A 21,251-nucleotide genomic window follows, 5' to 3' on the forward strand; every position below is an offset into this window, starting at 1 on the left:
GCTTTGGTTAAGCATTTCATGAAAATATATCTGCTGCTTAGATGAATATGAACATTTGTTTTAGCTAAAACTTCACAATTATATTATACCTCTGACTAAAATAAGTTTTACTTCAAGTAAACTCAAAGCCTTATTGTTTTAAGAGACCAAATAAATCCTCTCAAATTCTATGCTACATAAAATATAAGTGTGAAAATAATTTCAGAGGTCACCAGATTCTTGTCCTACTTCCCCAAATAGACTTAGAACACATTCAATCTAAACATATGAAGAACTTTTAAGTACATAAAAAATTTTCTTATATAGTCAGCTCTCTATATCTGTGGGTTCTGCATCCATGGATTTAACCAATTGCACATTGAACATATTTGGGGAATAAAAATGAATGTCTGTGTCTGTACTGAGCATGACTTTTTTTCTTGTCATTATTCCGTAAACAATATAGTATAACAACTATTTACATAGCATTTCTATTGTATTAGGCATTAAAAGTTATCGTGAGATGATCTGAAGTATAAATGTGGATGTGCATAGGTTACATGCAAAGGGATTAGAGCATTTGTGGATTACAGTATCTGCGGGGGGTCCTGAAACCAATCCCCCATCGATACTGGGTGATGACTGAACTTGTATTTCACTATGTATCTTGCTATAAAATGAAAATAGTATTATCCATATATACTTTTAACAGATAGAATGCTCATCAGTTACAAATATCACATTTGTGCCTACTGTGAACATTTGAACTTATTTATTTGAAGTTTATACTATTACTAATAAATAATATTTTGTTCAGGAATTAGGTGGCAATGTAAATGGGAAGGAAGAAGACATAGATAAGCTAGGCAGCTTTGAAAATATGTGGAAAATGTCATTCCTGTTCATCCAGTTAGGCGCTTTAATAGGACCTATCATTAATGCACTGAGATATTAGGAGCAGGGATGCTGGGACTGAATTGAAGACTTAATAATAGAAGATGAAATATCTTGGGTCTTTGCATGTAGGATAATCTATTTATAAACAAAACAAATTAATTATTTCATGGAAAGATGAATTTTCAGTAAGAGAAATTAAGCAAAGAAACCCAATTGTACCAGCTGACACTACATCAACTAAATAGATTTTATTCCTATTTGAATAGCATGCTCTGAACAAAATGAGTGCTTAATAAGGTTTGACAGATGTTATGATATAGTGAATAGAAACGATAAAATTACCAGAATTTCATTTTCTAAGGCCTAAAACAAGCAAGGTAACATCTCTTGAATGATCATTAGTAAGAATACTGTATAAATCCTTTCAGTTTTGAATTAACTGAGAAACTTTATTCTAATCTTGTACCATCTGTAAAGTAAACCCAAAGCAGGCAATTTTAAAGACATACAGCCATAATTTTTCCTATGGAATTAAGAGAGAAATATGTCAATCGACCATAAAATACACAGTTGCATGTGTTTTTAAATAGACAAGCAGAGTTGCCACTAATCTCCTTATAAAGTATAAAAACAGATGCTTCACCAATGTTTAACAGGAGCATTTATGTATCAAATTAGAAAGGCAATAAATTTGCTTAATTTGAAAATGTACAATCAGCATTCCTAATATATATATATATATATTTAGAACTGGCCAGAAAATGTATTTTAATCCTAATCAATCATCCTATGTTTACTTTGGCAAGCTGGAAATAACAATATATCATCTGCAAAAAAATAAACAGTATTCCTAGTTTGCAAAACTAGCTTATTTATTACTGTTCAAAACAAAAAAAATGGATAACTTGATTTTCATAAAGAATCTCCCAGAAAAAATATGACCTAAACTATTTATTCATATAAGAAATAACTCACTTTAATTAAAATTTGATAAGTCAGAAAGCTGATGATAATAGCTTCAATTTTGAGGAAAGGGGGAAGAAAAAGTTTTAAATAAATCCAAGGCATTTTTCTTATTATTTTCCCACAAATGATAAAAAATTTCAACAGAGAGATGGTAAAGTACCAAGTACAGATCAACTATTAAACATAAAAATAAGGTTCGGCAGTAGGTTTCTTATTTTTCTTCAGAGTAATTAATAAAGATATAATCTTAAGGGACCTTCCTTTTGTTTTTTACTTAGTTTTCAGGTAAATTGGATTCTGGGATAATTTTAAGTGAGTTTATTACCAGCAGTAACTTGTGCCTGCCTGAAAATATGGAGAACAGCAGAAGAGATGTAGTCAATAAAGTATGTGAATTTTTTTCACCTAAAAAGTTGACGTTTCCACAAAAATATAGATTTAGTTACATCGTAGGTGACGACATTAATTTCATCTTTTTGAGCATAGCATCGAAGCTTATAGTTATCCATTATTTCTACATTTAACGTTTAAACATTCAACTCCTAGGTTTACAAGTTCCTCACTTGTGAATACTCTATATAGCTTAACATACTCTCCTGCATTCCATGACATAGAATTTCCCTGGAGTTTGATTTGTCCTCCTAAGAGGGCAGTATTTCCTTTTGTCACACTGTCAAATTGTTAGCAAGCAGCATTAGGAGGGAACAAAGTTTCACGTGAATTGTATCTTTGTATAAACATAGATTCTTAAACACCTTCCCAAGTGGCCTTTCTATACTCTCCATCACTGAAGATAAACAGCCCCTGTCCAAAGCAAAAGAGCAAATATGATATTGCCCCTACTTCCTGGCCTTTTACCCATTTAGTAGCATTACCAAGATGGATGTAAATCACAGTGAGCTGGTATGACCCAGATTTGTATTTACAATGCTGGATCAGCAGAAGAGGCAGTATATGAAAGAGAGAATCCAGAGAGGATGATGAGGCCCAAACAGAAGAGGTGCTGAAGGCCTGGATGGTTATTTTTGCAAATGGCTTAAGAATGTGTCATTATTTCATAGTCAAATTTCATTTAATGGTTCCATTTATTTAGATCTATACCTGGTAAATCGGAGAAGAGAAGAATGCACTCATTAAAGCCATTAGCCAAAAGCCGGTCCCGCAACTGCTGAAGAATTGCTACTCCAATACAGAATGGGAAAGAGGAATTCCCAAGTAGTAAGGTATCCCAGAGGTGGAAAATTTTGTGTAGTGGAAACACATCTGTAAAATGATAAAAATATAAATAAATTAAAAAACCAAAATAATAACAATTAAAACAGTAACAACCTACTTTGCTAGTTCTATAATTGTTACCTTATGGTCAAAACTATTATTGAAGAGCTAATACTACCAAACTCTTTTAATGAAATGTTTATTTGGCTTTGAAAATTTATAGCTTCCTAAGGCATCTTAAAAAATTGATAATCAGACTGGCCAAACAGATAATATTTTTAACCCTATTAACCATTCATAATATGTCTTCCCAGAACTTTCCAGTTATATTATTCTCACAGATTTATTTATCTAGATGAACTTTAGTGTTGTTTTAGGTACAGTAAAATGACATATCTATTATATTATCTAAACAACTGTTTTAATAAATTCCCACCAAAAATCCTATGAGCAGCTTTCTATTTTTTGTAACTGCCCTTTTCTTATTAACAATACTATGTGTATCTTCCAGGCCAGTGCATAAAGATCTACTTCAAATATTATTACAGTTACTATGTAAACCATATTTTTTATTTGTAAGGATGTCCACTTTATTAATATTTGTAGCAAATTAAAATATTACACATTCACATAATCTGCTTAATTTCTAGAGGAATCCTAGTTTAAAAAATAAAAGTTATTGAAGAATCTCTGAAAATTAAGCCTGATTTGGTTGTAATAATTGCCCTTATAAGCTTTATGTAAATACTGTAGTTGATAATTTTTTTCAAAGGGGGACAGAGTTTGTACAAATATCATGAAATGTACAATAGGTTTTTATTTTACAGAATTCTCACTTTGATATTCACGGATCAGAATGATTGAAATTCTTTTCTACCCAACTCTATTATGTTAGAAATACATAAAAAGACTTACTATATCTGCTCAATGTTATTGCAAATATAAAATATGGGGAGGTATTGGCCTGTCCTTGCGCTAATACAATATCAAAAAAACCAGGGGAAGTGATACTTACGAGTAAACATGGTGAGAAACCAAGGGATGGCATAGAGCTATGAGTGGAAAAAGGGGTACAGGGAGTGGATAAAGAGGAAATAGAAGAGGTAATTAGAATGATTACCAATAAACTAAATGGTAATGTAAATTCTATGTTTTGGTCTACTTTATTGGTTAAAATAAAAGAGAATGTAGTGTTAAGTTTATCCTAAAGCTGCCTCCTTAAATGTTTTAAGTTCGGCCTAAAGGTTTCTCCATACAAAGTGAACTGTAATCTAACTGGATGTGTAAACAAGACTGTAGCAAATGCTGAGCTGTAACCAATCTAGCTGTTTCTGTACCTCACTTTTGTTTCTGTAGGTCACTTTTCTTTTTTTGTCCATAAATCTTCCACATGTGGCTATGCTGGAGTGTCTGAATCTCTTCTGGCTTGGGGGCTGCCAATTTATGAATTGGTCTTTCCTCAATTAAACTCTGTTAAATTTAATTTGTCAAAGGTTTTTCTTTTAACATAGGTAATTAGAGTTATTACTATCCACATTACAAATGTAGATGACTCTTTTGCCAAAGATTATTCACAGAACGTCTTCATTTCACCAAAGGATAGACTCAAGACCGTGGCTAATCCAAATGCAATACTGGGATACTAATTTCAAGGGTATATTTTACTTTTCAGGTTTGTACAGAGTATTTCTGAGATTTTAAAGATCCTTGTGTTAGTTAATTGACTGGATCAGGGGATACCTAGGTATCTGTTTAAATGTTATTTGTGTGTGTGTGTGTGTGTGAGATGGTGTTTCCAGATGAGATCAGCATTTGAATCAGTGGACTCAGTAAACTGTCCTCCCCAGTGTGGGTAGGTATCATCTAATCAACTGAGAGACTGAACAAAACAAAGGTAGAGGAAGGAGGACTGTGCCTCTCCTTTTCTACCTCACTGCTTGAACCGGAACATTTCATCTAATCTCCTGCCTTTAGACTGGGATTTGTATCACCAGCCTCCTGGTTCTCAGGCCTTTGGAATCAGAATTACAAAGGCCTTTGGACTTTGAATTATACCACTGGCTTTCCTGGGTATCCAGCTTGCAAACAGCATATTGTGGGATATCTCAGCCTCCATAAATGTGTGAGCCAATTACTCATAATAAATCTCCTTTATCTATACTTATATATCTCCTATTGGTTCTGTTTCTCTAGAGAACCCTAATACAGTTCTCATAAGTACTGAGGTACTCTTAACTGTATTTTTTTTTAAATGTTCACAATGTCTCAATAAAAGGTGTTAAGAAGCATGTGCTTTTTGTTACCACTTTCTCAATTAACAGGATGCTTCATAACAGACTAAAAGTAATAAGATCTAATATTACCATTATTAATAATAGTCTGACAAATTTATTTTCCTGTTTACTACCTATAAATATATACATACATACACACATATATAGCTATATATATAGTATAAATGGTTCTATATAAATATATATAGACATATACATTTTCAAATTTTAGAAGGTTTTGGAAGTGACAAATCATCCTTAATTTATAAAAGTAGAGTAAAAATCTCCTTTGTCAATAGCAAGTATCAAAAATCAACAATAATTTACAAAAAAAACCTGAAAAAGCACTAATTTTATTTCACTTTGTGAGTTAATACAGGCTGCTATTAAAGACTTCTTTACTACCTACAGGGTTAGTTTAAATAAATATTATTTCAGCATCTAGCAATTATGAATTTATGAATAAAGGTGCATATGGTCTGTGCATTTCACTCAATTGAGTATTTATACTATCAAGATGCCAGTCAAGAACTTGATAAGTACATGGTTTATTAAAATCTAAGTACTACATGTGAAATAAAACCCACTCATCTCCACCATAGCACCATTTTTTTATAGGCTGACATTTAGATACATTTTTCTAGGGACAACATAAATGGGAAAAGGAAAAAGTACAAAGGTATATGACTTCACTGTAATGAGTAAGGGTTATAGAAAACAATAAAATATAAATGTCCATTTTAATTTAAATTAAAAAATAAAGTCAGCAAAATTAGTTTCATTGCTATTATTCAACATCTCTTTTAAAGACCCAACATCAACATTACCTTCTCCCCTTTTGATGAAAGCTAATTGTCATTAAGAATCTTCTTCAAATTATTTCAGCAACTAGCTAACAGTGCCTTTCTCCCATATTAGTCTTTTTAATTAGCTTCATTAAGATCTATGGAAGAATTCTGCTTCTGACCAAGGTGGCATAACAGGAACCAGATTTACCTCCTGAACTGAAACACCTAAAAGTCAGACCAAATATATAAAACAACAATTTGTACATCTTAGATATCAGGCAGCAGAGAGTGGTACCTGAGAGAGGAGAAACAAATGAAATGAACCCTAAAATTGTCCAATTTACTGCATGCAAAGTTCCAGGCCACTGACAGGGAGGAAGAACCAGAAAGAGTTTGGTGGTTGTCCTGAGCTGAATATGCAGAGTAGGAAATCTGGAGAGACCAAGGTGGATATAATCTTCAGAAAAGTGTCCTGGAAGATGCTGCCAGAGAGACAGTTGCATAGAAAAAGCTCCAGAAGTCTGCTGAAGGTTCCCCTCAAATCTTTGCTAATTACTGGAGAGTATCTATCTATATATATATGTGTGTGTGTGTGTGTGTGTGTACACAGAAAACATATATCTGACTGTGTACATATATATAACAAAATGGGGCAGAAACCACTTCAAATGATCAGAGGGAAAAAATGCCAAGCTCATAAAATGCCAAGAATAGTTCATTTTCTCACTAACCAGAATGAAAAAAAAAAAAACAAAAAACAAAAAACAAAAAACACCCACAACTGTTGTAAACAAGGCATTAGGAAGAGTAGTCAGGAGAGTACTGCTTTAGTAATGGAGCAAAACTATGCTCCCAAACCAACCTTCTCTGGCCCCATTTAATCAACCTTAAAAGCAAGCCTTGGGAGGATCAAATTGTTTCAGTGTAACTTAACTGCACCCAACCACACTCATGGTCACCCCCAAACTGCCTCTTTTTTCTACCAACACCATTATTATAGTCATTTAGGTAGAAAAATCTTAGGCATAAAAGTAAGGCATAAAAGTAAGTCTGATAGATCTTATTTTTACAAGGTCTCTTCAATGTTCTGCTTCTGTCCATTCATACTGAACTAATCTTGTTTTTGTTCTCATTCTTTCTTTCATGGACTACTGCAAATGTTTCATAATTGTTCAGTTTCTACCTGGTCCAATATTTCCTTTAGCCAAATTGATTTTTCTAAATATGCAACTGTGATGACATCATTCCCCTGCTCCACCACGTCAATACGTTTCCACTGCATACCAAATTAAGTACAATTTTGTACTCCTGCATTTAAGGCCACTGTGAATTAGTGAAAAAGCCAAGGACTTGGAGTCAGAAAATATACATCTGAGTTTTGACTCTGACGATTACTGGATACCATACCTTGGTCAAGTCAGTTAACCTCTGTGAATCCCAGGTCTTCATTTTTCGAAATAGGAAAAACTAGTGTCTGTCTTAACTATGTCATAGAGATGGTGTGATGTAGAAATAATGTATGTGAAAATGCTTTGGAAACAGTAACAACCTGAAAATTTAAAGTATTATTATTATTAATATCAGTATAAGAAATGGCATCAGACTAAATTTCTTTGCACCTTCCCACTTGCCTACACATGTTCTACTTCCCTCAAAGACAGATTTACTATGATCTGAACACACTACTTTCCTAACGATGCACTTTGTGTTTTCTTCTTTGAATGCTCTTTCTTGATCATTTCCATCAATCAAAGCTCTACAAGATTTTTCCAAGACTGCCTCAAATGCCATTTGTTCTGTGAAAACTTTTTGTATATTTTTTATGATACCTATCCCACTATGGTTTGTATCATATATAATATAGTTGTATTATATATAATTATAGTAATCATTTTTATATTATAATTACTTATCACAACATACTGTACTATACTTAATTCTGGGTATATTCATTCACTCTTTCATTCATTCATGCTTGCTTTTGTTCATTTATTCAATATGAAATGCTTTGGGTTATATGCCATGTGCCCTACTCTGGTAGAAGAGTCAGACATATGAACAGATACCTAAAATGCTTTACTATTAAGTGCAACAATAGAAGTTCTGGTATAAGGTAATGGCAGCAAAGTTACAGTAGCTTATGGCCTTCCCTGTCAATATTTTCTGCAGGAGAATGATAGAATTCTTGTGAATAAATGTTATTTTACTCATTTATTCATTAATTCAATATTTACTAAGTGCCTAATACATGCCAGATCTGTGATAGGATATAGCAGTGAACAAAGCATAGTTCCAGGCTACAGGGAGCTTACATTAAGAGCAGTAGATATTCATTAAACATTCTCTCAACCCACTCCAATCAAGTTCTTGCCTCCAACTTACCACTGAAACTGTTCTTACTTTGGTCATCAATAATTTCTATGTCATTAAATCTAATGGCCAATTCTCAATTGCAATCTTTCTTTACCAATCAGCAGGATTTGACATAGTTGACTATTCTCACTTATTCAGAACACTTTATTCCTTCCACTTGGCTTCCAAAACACTGTACTCACCTAGTTTTGTTCTTATTTTTCTGACTGCTCCTTGTCCATCTCCTTTGTTGGTTCCTCTTCCTCTCTCTGACTCTCTACCTGGAGTCTCCCAGGTTCAGTTCTTAGATATCTTTTCTATTTTTCTCCAGATAATAACTGTATAGTTTGAGGGCCCTCATATTTACAGCTCCATCCCTAAACCTCTCCTACAAATTCTGAAACTGTATATCCAAATGTCTGTTACCTCCACTTGCATGTCTAACAGATACACATATCCTAAAATTAGCTCCTGAGACTTCCTTAAAAATCTATACCTCCAAGTACAGTATTCCAAATCTCAGTTAGAAGCAACTCTACCCTTTCAATTGCTCAGATACTTGACTCCTCTCTTCCTCACACACTGTGTATTTGTCACCAGTAGTCCTGCTGGCTCTACCTTCAAAATATATGCAGCATATGAAAACTTCCCACTACTTCCACTGCTAATATCTTGATTCAAGTCAACACTGTCTCTTGCCTAGATTATTGCAATAGTCCATGACTAGTTTCGTAGATTCCATTCTTGTCCATCCTTGGATTTCTCTCAGCATAGCAGTCAGAATGACTTTGTTAAAATGTTTACATGAGACATCACTCTTCTGCTCAAAAGCATCAGTGGTTTTCCACTTCTAACAATAAAAGCCAAAGTCCTAACGATGATCAATAAAACTACGTAATATGGCCCTCTATTACCTATTTGGCCTTATCTTCTTGTTCATTGTGCTCTAGTCACAACGGTCTGCTGGCTGCTCCTTCACGTCTCTGGTACTCTTCCACATCAGGGCCGTAGCAACTGCTGCTGCTTGGGTTGCTCTTTCCCTTACTTTCTTAAAGCATTTATTCATAAGTCAGCTTTTCTGCGAGGTTTTCTTGGCTACCTTATCTCAAAATTCATGGTCAGGCGCGGTGGCTCACTCCTACAATCCCAGCACTTTGGGAGGTCAAAGCGGGAAGACTGCTTGAGCCAAGAATTCAAGACCAGCCTGGGTAACATAGGGAGACCTCATCTCTACAAAAAATTTTAAAAGTAGATGGGTGTGGTGGCACATGCCTATGGTCCCAGCTACTTGGAAGGCTGAGGAGGATTACTTGAGCCCAGGAGGTTGAGACTGCAATGAGCCATAACCATACCACTGCACTCCATGGGTGACAGAGCAAGACCCTGTCTCAGAAGTAAATAAATAATGAAAATTCAATCTCTCCTGTACCTGAGCACATAACATCCATACCTCTGCTTTAGCTTTTTTATTTTAATTAGAACTTACCACTACACACCAATACAGTATATTTATCTTCATTACTGTCTATCTACTCTAGAATATGAGGGCAGAGATTTTTGTCTATCTCTTATTTTATTGCTGACATATTATCCACGGCATAAAAAAATGTCTGGCACATAATAGGCACACAGATATTTGTTGAAAGGATCATTCAAATATTTGTTGAAAGAATGAATGAAAAACACAATGAAGATAAATGAAAGTGATTAACGATCCAAATAGTCATGAGATTATATACTTTCTTAAGAAGTTTTCAACAAATATGAAATAATGAGAAAATGAGTTAGTCCTTCCTTGCTTAATATTGGGGAAAAATCCTTCATATTAAATAGCAGGATATATTTAAAAAATTAAACTTGAGATTTTGTTATGTACCTATACTTTGACAATAATTATAAAAAAATTATTTAAAATAAGCTTATTCTAATGATATTTGAAAAGTAACAATTAGTTCAAGTTGAATAAATATCTTTAATATAACATGTAACAGCTCCTAGGTGCTTACCAGAACCAGTTATCTCTTACCAATTAAGGATAATTAAGATTAATAAACAAGTAATGTACTCTGTGAGATGGTAATGCCAATTATTTTTTCTTTCTATATTTCTTCCTTTTAAAATCTTGATATTTTCATCTTAATTACTCAGGATATTGGCACAGCTTCATAATACAGCCTGATACAAAAAAGACATCAAGATACAATAATTTTGAATACCAGGCAGGTTTTAATTAAAAAGAAAAGCAATTTAATATTAGAGATATTATTAGCTATTTCCTAATTTAATAGAAAGTAAAATCCAATGAAAAGAAATCATACATACTCTAAGTATTTTCTCCAGATCATGAAATTACGCACAATTCATTTGGTGTAGTGCTATTCTACACAGTCAGCTAAGTAAATGCTGCCCCCTAGCAATATCAAGCAAGAGTAGTGATATTTAGCATTTCATGAGATCCTTCCATGTGGTCTGGTAATGTCAAATTTAGAACCATCAATAGGAAAAACAAAGGCAGGGGGATAATTTTCTTGATTTTGAAAAGCAGAAAATTACATTTTACTACTACAAAGGGGAGTCCCTTTCTATCTATTTTCTTAATCCACATCCTTTATAAGCATGCTATATTGTCTATCATAAGTCACAAGTATTTTCATATTTAAACTATTATACGCCTTCAATGTAATACATATTGACCATGAATTTAATGTTTTTGCAATGATTATATGTACATTAGGGAAATATACATATAGACATTCCAGAAAAGAATGTGTAAATATCTGTACTTTGTGACCTGATAAAGTTATCTCCTTGAACCTTTAGGATGATTGTGAAGACTAGTTAATGGATCTAGAACACCTGGCATTTAGTAGACTTAAATATAGGAGTTACAATGATCACCCAGAATCTTCAGTAATGGAAAAGTATTTTAACAAGCCAAAGTTCTGCGGTAACCTCATTAAGTCGTATAACAAAAGACACACAATTTTTTTTCTTTTTAAATAGGAAAGGTATGACCAGAAGGTAAAAAGAATAAGACTCCTAGGCACTATATAAAATATTTTATTTATCAGAAAGAATTATTTCATCATTATCAATTAATTATTCTCAACTATGCATAAAAACACTAATAAGAAAACAGAAGAATGATGGAATCATCTACAAGGATAGTACAGTATTAAAACGAATCATCACTATTATGCCATCCTTCATTCTTCTTTTTGTGCTAGCCATAATATTGCACCATCTTTCAAGAAGATATGAAAGACGTACAGAGACACCATCATTATAGATTTTTTGTTGTTTTTTTACGTTTTCATTGAACACAGCTAAAGATTGAGAATTTTTCATTTTCCACCTTTATTAAGAAGAAAAGAGGAAAATGTTTCTTAACAGAGGACAATGTTTTACAATTACTGGACTCATCAGAAGATGAATACAAAGAGATAGCAACAGTTTAACTCAAGTCAAATGGTAAAGTTAGTTATATAAGTGATACTGCAAATTGTGAGTGCTCAGATGACAATCTCTTAGGTGAATTTCCTCAAACATAGCTATCAGAGTAAACAATAAATAAGTCTAGAATTCTCATTCAGTCAGTCATTCAAAGTAAAGGGCCTCACCACACGATATTTTGCAACAAGAAACCTGGGCCATTTTACTTTGCTAAAAGGATATATGAAAGTAATATTTGATTTTTTAATGATATTTGTATACCAAAATTTTTTTGATACAGTTTAAGCAAATAAATGCTATAGGTGTATGTGTTTGCAATGTAATTATAAAGAAATAAATGATATAGAAATAAAAATTAAATTTATTCTAATTTGTGTTCATAAATCTAAAGATGAAAATGTTTTCAAATTATGGAAGAAAAGACAGCTGTTCTTCAACAAAGTTATGAGCTCTGTCAATGTTTCATTTTGATGATTGTGTTTTAACCATGCAAGTGCAAGAAGAACCAGAAATCAGCTAGAACCTATGAGAGAGAGACATATTTGAAATCTGGAATCAGTATTTACGTGATGGATATCCTTCAGGCTCATGTATGACAGCTGAACAGTAAATTCAAAGGACACATACACATATATATTTTCACATATATACATATATACTTTCAAAATAAGGAATATATAACATAAAATTTTGGGTTTGTTGTGTTTAAATTATTACTAAATTTTTTTTTTTTTTTTTTTTTTTGAGGTGGAGTCTCGCTCTGTCGCCCAGACTGGAGTGCAGTGGCCGGATCTCAGCTCACTGCAAGCTCCGCCTCCTGGGTTTAGGCCATTCTCCTGCCTCAGCCTCCCGAGTAGCTGGGACTACAGGCGCCCGCCACCTCGCCCGGCTAGTTTTTGTATTTTTAGTAGAGACGGGGTTTCACCGTGATAGTCAGGATGGTCTCGATCTCCTGACCTCGTGATCCGCCCGTCTCGGCCTCCCAAAGTGCTGGGATTACAGGCTTGAGCCACCGCGCCCGGCCACTAAATATTTTAATACAGTTTTTTACTATGCTTTATTCCACTTCTGCATATTATTCACAAAATGACTTAAACATATAACAATAATGTAAAAGATCCCTTGGACTCAAAAAGTAAATGGTTAATTTTTTTCCCCTATATACCCAGAATTATATTAGTTACATCTTTTATAGGTCATGAGTTCCTTAAATAAAAAAAGAAACAAATAAAAAATAACTAACTGTATAAACATACCTTTTACTATTTATTCTTAGTTGGCTTACAATACTGAACTAAAGAACTATACACTGAAAACTTACAAGAAAATCACTTGGATAATTTAATGGTTCTGAGATCTACATTATCATTTTTGGGAAAGATTAGCTATAATTCCAGAATACATTTCAATTATTTCATTGATTACCACAAAAAACTTTACAAAAATTTCAAACATAATTCATTCTAATTTACTTTAAGTAAAAGAAAGACTATAAAACATGTTATGTAGCACTTTGTGGGAGATAGAGAAGTACCTTAAAAAATCAAGCAATTAGAAAGATTAAAATTCAAAGTGGCAGAAAATCTCATCAATTCAGACAACTATGCAAGGTTTTATTTTTATTAGTACCATACCTCCTCTGACAGATTATTCATTAACTGACATAGCAAAATAATATATCCATTATAGCTTGTAATATAATGTTCTTCTAAATATGAATCATATTAATATAATCAAAGAAATAATGCAACATGATCAAATTATAATAATATTAATTAAAGAACAATACCCCTTAACAGTTATAGTGTGCCTGGAACTGTGTTGAACAGTTTATATGCATTCTCTAATTTAATCACCACTATGAGGTAGAATTTATTATAATGTACATCAATGCTAACAGGATTGTAGGTAAAAAACCAAAACTAAAACTAAAAAAAGATTATGTAATTTGCATATGGAATAGCAAGAATTTAGAACCCTTGGCATTGGCACAAGTGTCTGAGTACTTAACCTCTATACTAGCCTTCTCAAATCTTGGTCACAGGCCTCTGGTGGTCCTTGAGACCTTTCAGGGGTCCACCAATTCAAAGCTATTTTCATAGTAATACTAAGATGATTTGCTCTTTTTACTGGATTGATATTTGTGCTAGTGGTGCAAAGCCACTGGTAGATAAAACTGCTGGTATCTTACCACAATTTAAGGCACAGGGACCAAAGTATAATAATGGTCATGTGAAGGAGTAAAAATTATTAAATTTATTAAACATCTCTTTTAAAATTTGTGAAATGAAATGGAAGTAAGTGTAAAGCACTTGTTATATCTACTGAAGTACATAGAGGTAAAGCACTTGGGTAATCATCTGTGAGCTAACATTGATGGTTTTTGCGAGAAATACTATGTTTATTTGAAAGAATGACAATGATTTTTTTAAATGTACAAAGTGAAACAGTTACTTTAAGAAAAAATAAGAGCTTTTAGGCAAAGATTAAAATTTTGGAAAGCTAATAACTGCCACTGTGAAATCAGTAGGTTCCCAATACTTAATCACTTTTTGGAAGAGATCTGTTATGATATTAATAACTGTGATTTAAAAAATATTATATAATGAAATGTTTCAGAGTTGGAAGATCTGTGCAACTCAGTGAATCAATATTTTTCAAATTGCCAATTCATGACACTACAAAATTATGTATGAGTAAAACAGCCATTTAAATTGCAAGATAGAGTGATGGATTTTAGTATAACATAGTATGAGGAGTTCATCGACATGGCTTTAGACTGTACATAGCAACTAGCTTTAAGAAACAATGAGGTCAGGAGTGGTGGTTCATGCTTGTAATCCCAGCACTTTGGGAGACCAAGGCAGGTGGATCACTTGAGGTCAGGAGTTCAAGACCAGCCTGGCCAACATGGTGAAACCCTGTCTCTACTAAAAATACAAAAAAAAAAAAAAAAAAAAAATTAGCCAGGCATGGTGGCAAACACCCGTAATCCCAGTTACTTGGGAGGCTGAGGCAGGAGAATCACTTGAACCCAGGAGGCAGAGGTTGCAGTGAGCCAAGATCACTGCACTTCTAGCCTGGGTGATGGGAGTGAGACTTCATGTCCTTTGTAGGGACATGGATGCAGCTGGAAACCATCATTCTCAGAAAACTATTTCAAGAACAGAAAACCAAACACCGCATGTTCTCACTCATAGGCGAGAATTGAACAATGAGAACACTTGGACACAGGAAGGGGAACAACACACACTGGGGCCTGTTGTGGGGTAGGGGGAGGGAGGAGGGAGAGCATTAGGAGATATACCTAATGTAAATGACGAGTTAATGGGTGCAGCACAGCAACATGGCACACGTATACATATGTAACAAACCTGCACGTTGTGCACATGTGTACCCTAGAACTTACACTATAAAAAAAAAAAAAAGACACCACTGCTCTGAGACATTTAAGAAACTACCACTATCTGAGAAACTATTTACATGTCTGTGTGAGGTCACATTTTCTTCATATACTTCAACAAGTAAAAAGATTATAAAAATGTAAAAGATTATAAAAAGGTAAAACAATACCACTATTGCATTTTTGGGGAAAAATATAACTATTTCTAAGAAAAATATGCTATTCTGGTTAACATGCAATGAGTTTGTTACTGTTATTTTTAAATGAATTAATACATAAATATATTCTAAATCTCTATAAATATCGATAGCTATAACCCATATAAACAAAAACTCTTTGAGGTCCTCAGTAATTTTTCAGAATATAAAGAGGTTCTGAGAGCAAAATGTTTTAGAACTGCTGCATTATGCCATACTTCCTTTCACCCGTTTCTGGACAGCATAAGGAATCATTAGATTAGAAACAGATGTGGGGGGTAATGACATGAAGATTTACTGAATTGGAAAACTTGCTAGATATTGAACTTGTGTGTATAGTTTTTTGGCTAGAAAGTACCAAAATGTCATTTTGTCATCCCTGATACTATTAATAGCCACTTAGATTTCTAAGATCTGGGCACTTTCTGAAAGGTAATCAAGCTTCACTACGAGAAAGAGACTTTAATAAGCCATTTGTATTCGAAGGCCTTAATGGATCCGATGCCAGTAGAATGGAGTTTGTACTAATGCTGGGGAAACCATAGCAGCTATCAGACAAGAGGACACATCACAGGACTCTTCAGAGAGACTACAACAGGTTAGTAGGACTCTTATTATAAGACATTCTAAATAAGGTGGATATTCCTGGTTTTTCCTGTAATTACATCTTTATAAAATCTGAAAAGTTCATTGTCAGTATTCTCTTTAGACTAAAATCTAAAATTTATTTATGTAACAACATAATGAAGGTAAGGAACAAATGAAGGAACAAATACATAATTATTTCTGAGCGGTTTAAACTCTGCTGAATATAAATTTTGAAAAGATTGTGATAAGCTTTTAAGTAGTATAAGCATCCTTTCAGATTGCAGTTAAATGACAATGGCTTTACGAGCATATCATAGACTTTGTTAGCTTTATCTTTAGCTGTGACAGTAGGTTGAAAAGGCACGTATAGTACTGACAGACTCCTTATCATTTCTCTTAATGGTTACCTGACAACTCTTCATAATTTGCAAGCTGAATATTATTCACAGAATTTCAGGAAGACAGTTCCCTTAAGAATGAATCATACTTTCCTGTTCTCATTTTAAATGAGGCCTACTATACTTTTAAAAGCAGAAACACAAATCAAGACAAAAATGATAAATATCAGCCTGTCCTCAATTTTATCAAATACACATTATTCACTCTATTTATATGAAAATCACATAACTATCATGAAATGTATAATCTCAGCATCACATCAGTGTACAATATTTCTAACTACTCAGGCTTTAGCAGTGCTCAGTATTCAGAGTTCCGTGACCCAGAGCAAAAGGAGAAAAGCCAGAAATCACAATCTCTACTGCAATGGAAGCCTGAATTTCAATGATGAAAGATTAATGAGGGCTTACTTTGATAGGTTTAGTTCTTGAGTAGGAAACTTGGTTTGGTAAATGATTATCAAAGTACCCACTCTTCCCCTTGATAAATCTAGCCTGTACTGTTGTTAGAGGCATAGAAAGTTACCTCAATAATTACTTTAAAGATAGAACATTAAAGACAATCATTCAGAATTTTTAAAAAATGCATATACACAACTAATAAAACAGAACTAAAATATTATTAATAGAGTTAAAAAAATGTTTTAAAAAGTCCTCCATTTCATCATGCCCCTCCCACAAGTACTCACTGTCAATAATGTCTACATTAAAACATTAAATCTGTTCACAAAATTGAATTTAAAAAAGGCCTCATCATTTTTATATTATCCATCCTTGAAAAACAGCTCAATTAAAAAATACACACAAAGAAAAAGATTTGAAAAAACAGTCTTCCTATTAACATTTTAGCTTTCTTTGTGAAAAAACTTTGCCCACTCTCTGTGACAAGAAAACAGTTGTAGATGGGACTCTTCTTCAGGTTAAGATATTTCGCTTCCCCTCATTTCTTTCTGTTTACTCTAAAATTCTGAACAAGTGACAGAACCATTTGCTAGAGGACATTCAGAAATACATGTGAATTAATTACTCAGAAATGAGTGTAAAGGCATTTTTTTGTAATGATGGTAAGAGGACTGCTACTGGCAATGAGTAGTTGGGAGTCAGGGATGCTCAGCATTTGCCACGTGCTGGATATTCCTATCCCACAAAGAATTACTTCTCATCCCATATGACTTACAATTGTCTCTGAAGACTAATCACACTACTATTGATAGTAGCGGGGGCAGAAAAATCCCTAGGCAGATGGGGCAAGTCTCCAGTGTAATCCAATTTAAACCAAAGACAGTTTAACGTACGAAAACCAAGATACAGATCTCATATAAATCTACAGCGTGAATTGAGAACGTCTCCTTCTGTTTGGCACACTTTCCTCTGATTGATCCCTACCATTCACCTATTTTACATATACCTCCCCTTCCATAATTAGTTTTTTAAACTGTTGTGGCCATCTTTGAGTGGTGCCTTTTTTGTTGTTGTTGTTCACTTTTTTTGCATACTCACAAGCCAATTAGCATATACACTCCCATTCTGATTACGTAAAAGCCCCAGGCTCAGCCACACTTTGGGCTACCCACTTTTAGGTGGTGGGAAGACTACCCAACTTCAGGTAAGGGGGCTGTCCAACTCAGGCTTCCTTCTTTGCTGAGAACTGTTTTGTCACTCAGTAAAACTCTTTGCCTCACTCACCTGCTGGCTGTCACTCATCCTTATTCTTGGACATGGGAAAAGAACTCAGGATCTGCCAAATAGCGAGTGCAAACAAAGCTATAACCCTGTAGCACTACCCTCCTGCTTGCCAAGCAATGGGAGAAGGGACCTCTGGGCACCACACACCTCCATTCGTTGGGCTCATGGTTTCTCTCTTGTAATGTAATCCACTATATATGCAGGTATCATCTGGGTCCTTGATGTTGTCTCCAAAGGATTTGAGAGCAAGAGAAAACAACACAAATATGCTGATGTTCATGCTGCTTGCTGTACTGTTAGTGATAAAGTCCTTGGTCTCTGGCCCAGGAATCTGGCATTTTCTGCCAGTATCCAGAAAACAGTAACAGGCTAACTTATAAGTTTTCAAGGAGGGTACAATCAAATCTCAGATTTGAAAGGTTCCCTCACTTAATGCCTAAATAAAATGAGCATTCCCTCTAAATAATGCTAAAACATTAGAACATATTTTAACTGATTCCCACCTACTGTTACCTTTCATGTTATTATTTAGAATTTTATTTTCACCTTATTATTAGCCCTTCCTAAAGTGGATTTATACATATTTAGGTCACTTTTTATACAGATTTATAAACTTGTAGTATTTGATGAGTGATAATATTTAAAGAGGGTGGAACAGTGCTTGGTACACAGTAAACATTTAATATGTATTCACATTAATTATGTTTTAACAATATTTTTAGCTCAACATTGTTTCTTACATCATACTCTTTCGGAACTCAATTTTCTGACTAAAGTTATTTGTCCTTGTGTGTTTCCTTTCTTAATATTATCTCTGTTCATGAATATGTCTAAGGACTTGTATCGGATTGTCTTTATAATTCTACACATTATATTTTAAAGAGATGAAGTGTTGCTGTGTTGTTTTGGTCTCAAACTCATAGCCTCAAGTGATCCTCCTGCCTCAGCCTTTCAAGCACAAGCCACCACACCTGGTTTCCACACATACTTGTCTACATAAATGTTTTCTGTTTCTGTTCAGTGCTGAGCACAATTTAATTAGGTGCCTTCACAAAAACTTTTAGAAAATAATTATCTTTTTTTAGTCTATATTTTAAATACTTAATATACTATTTTACTCAAAAATCTAACACCATTACCAACTTGGCAGTCAGCTCCTTGACAGCTTCTTCAACTCTAGCCATAAGATTGGATCTAGTATTATTGTATTGTACCTCACATTTATAATGATATTATACTCCAAGAGCCTTTTACTTTTATTCTTATATAAGTATTTTTCAAGTTTAGGTTTATAAAATCAACTTATTAAATGTACACTTTTCAAAAATAACACAATGCATCACATGTAGGAAGCATAAAACATTGTTTTGTAAAACTTATTTTAGTTGTATACACACATACACATCACCACTCGAATTTTGTGTGCCCCGGGTCTAAATATAAAATGTATTTCTTCCCATGCATTGTGAAAATAAACAGTTTTTAAGAAACTGCTTTACAGTATTCTATTAAACATGATCACATAATACAGTTTTAGAAAGTTTTTCACATTACAAAAATAATACCTTAAAAGAAAACAATTAAAAATTGCACTTAAGCCCCCTCGGTACCCATAACTCCTGCAACCTGATATAATCATAATTAATATTCTAGAGTATAGCCTTTCAACTTTTCCTATGTATATACACATATACACTAAATTCTACTTCATGAAAATGAGATAATACCATATTATTTTATAAATTGCATTTCCTACTTTTAACAATACGTAATGTGAACATTTTGTTTTATCAATAATTTTTAATAAAGCATCTTCCTAAAAAATTATAATTTCTTGAAGGCAGGTGCCTTCAATTTAACTTTTGAATAAGTAATACATTCACAGTGTTAAAAAAATTTTTTAATGTCAAATATAACAAGTAAACAATTTCTTTTGCACTCATGCTACTAACTGCAACCCCATCACCAAGAGCTAACTTTTGTTATTAATTTATTTTCCTCTCCACTGTCATTTACTATTTTTAATTGATAAATAATAATTGCATTCATTTATTGGATACAATGTGATGTTTTGATATATATTTATTCAACCGTCTTTAAAAAGGGCTTCATTCTATGTGACAAACAACAAATAAAAAACAGGCTAAGTCACGCTACAGCTAAACTTTGATTTTCAACTCTGACTTTTAGCTTGATGTGGACTACAGAGAAAAGAAAAACCAAAATCTATCTAAGCTCCCAAAGTAGTATCAAGTAAAACACAGAAGTGGTTACTTTCACTCAAGCATACACTTCCTATATCCTCAAAATCAGGCCTGAATATCAAAAATCCAAGTGAAAAGCCTTCACAGCACAGTTTAATACAACACTATCACTAATGAGTTTCTCAAAACAATTTGATACTATCAACTATGGTAAGAAAAATGACTCATTTTCATTACTTAAGGTGGGAGTATGGAAAGTAGCCACAGACTTTCTTACATAAGGCTATAATTAGTAGCAGTAACTTATTCAGATATGCACTTCTTTTTTTTTTTTTTTTTTGAGGCGGAGTCTTGCTCTGTCACCCAGGCTGGAGTGCAGTGGCCAGATCTCAGCTCACTGCAAGCTCCGCCTCCCGGGTTCACGCCATTCTCCTGCCTCAGCCTCCGGAGTAGCTGGGACTACAGGCACCCGCCACCTCACCCGGCTAGTTTTTTGTATTTTTAGTAGAGACAGGGTTTCACCGTGTTAGCCAGGATGGTCTCGATCTCCTGACCTCGTGATCCACCCGTCTCGGCCTCCCAAAGTGCTGGGATTACAGGCTTGAGCCACCGCGCCCGGCCGAGATATGCACTTCTATGACAATGAAAATTTAAAAAATGCACTCTTTTGTGATGACAATTTCTGCTTTTTTTTTTTTTTTTTTTAACAACATGTTCTATTAATGCACCAAGTACTTACATCTGGAATGAAGCCAATCTCATTGAGATGATTACTCAGCTCTGGATCATGAAATGCAATCATCTGAGAGAAGACAGTCAGATACTCTGAAATAACAAAGTTTGAGACAATCA

General features: G+C 33.8%; 1 protein-coding gene across 4 annotated transcripts in view; it reads right to left on the reverse strand.

Annotated features, from left to right (window-relative positions):
* Positions 1 to 21,251, reverse strand: part of TBCK (TBC1 domain containing kinase) — a 248,808-nt gene that overhangs the window by 124,895 nt on the left and 102,662 nt on the right. For all 4 annotated transcript variants that reach the window (XM_011945712.1, XM_011945713.1, XM_011945715.1 and 1 more), the window contains 3 exons: positions 21,139 to 21,224; positions 4,073 to 4,109; positions 2,944 to 3,105 (listed from right to left, as the gene is read on the reverse strand). In XM_011945712.1, coding sequence (XP_011801102.1) covers positions 2,944 to 3,105; positions 4,073 to 4,109; positions 21,139 to 21,224 — 285 coding nt within the window. The remainder of the gene's footprint in view (positions 1 to 2,943; positions 3,106 to 4,072; positions 4,110 to 21,138; positions 21,225 to 21,251) is intronic.

This window comes from Colobus angolensis, unplaced genomic scaffold, assembly GCF_000951035.1.
Source record: "Colobus angolensis palliatus isolate OR3802 unplaced genomic scaffold, Cang.pa_1.0 Scaffold244, whole genome shotgun sequence".
Classification (NCBI taxonomy): domain Eukaryota; kingdom Metazoa; phylum Chordata; class Mammalia; order Primates; family Cercopithecidae; genus Colobus; species Colobus angolensis.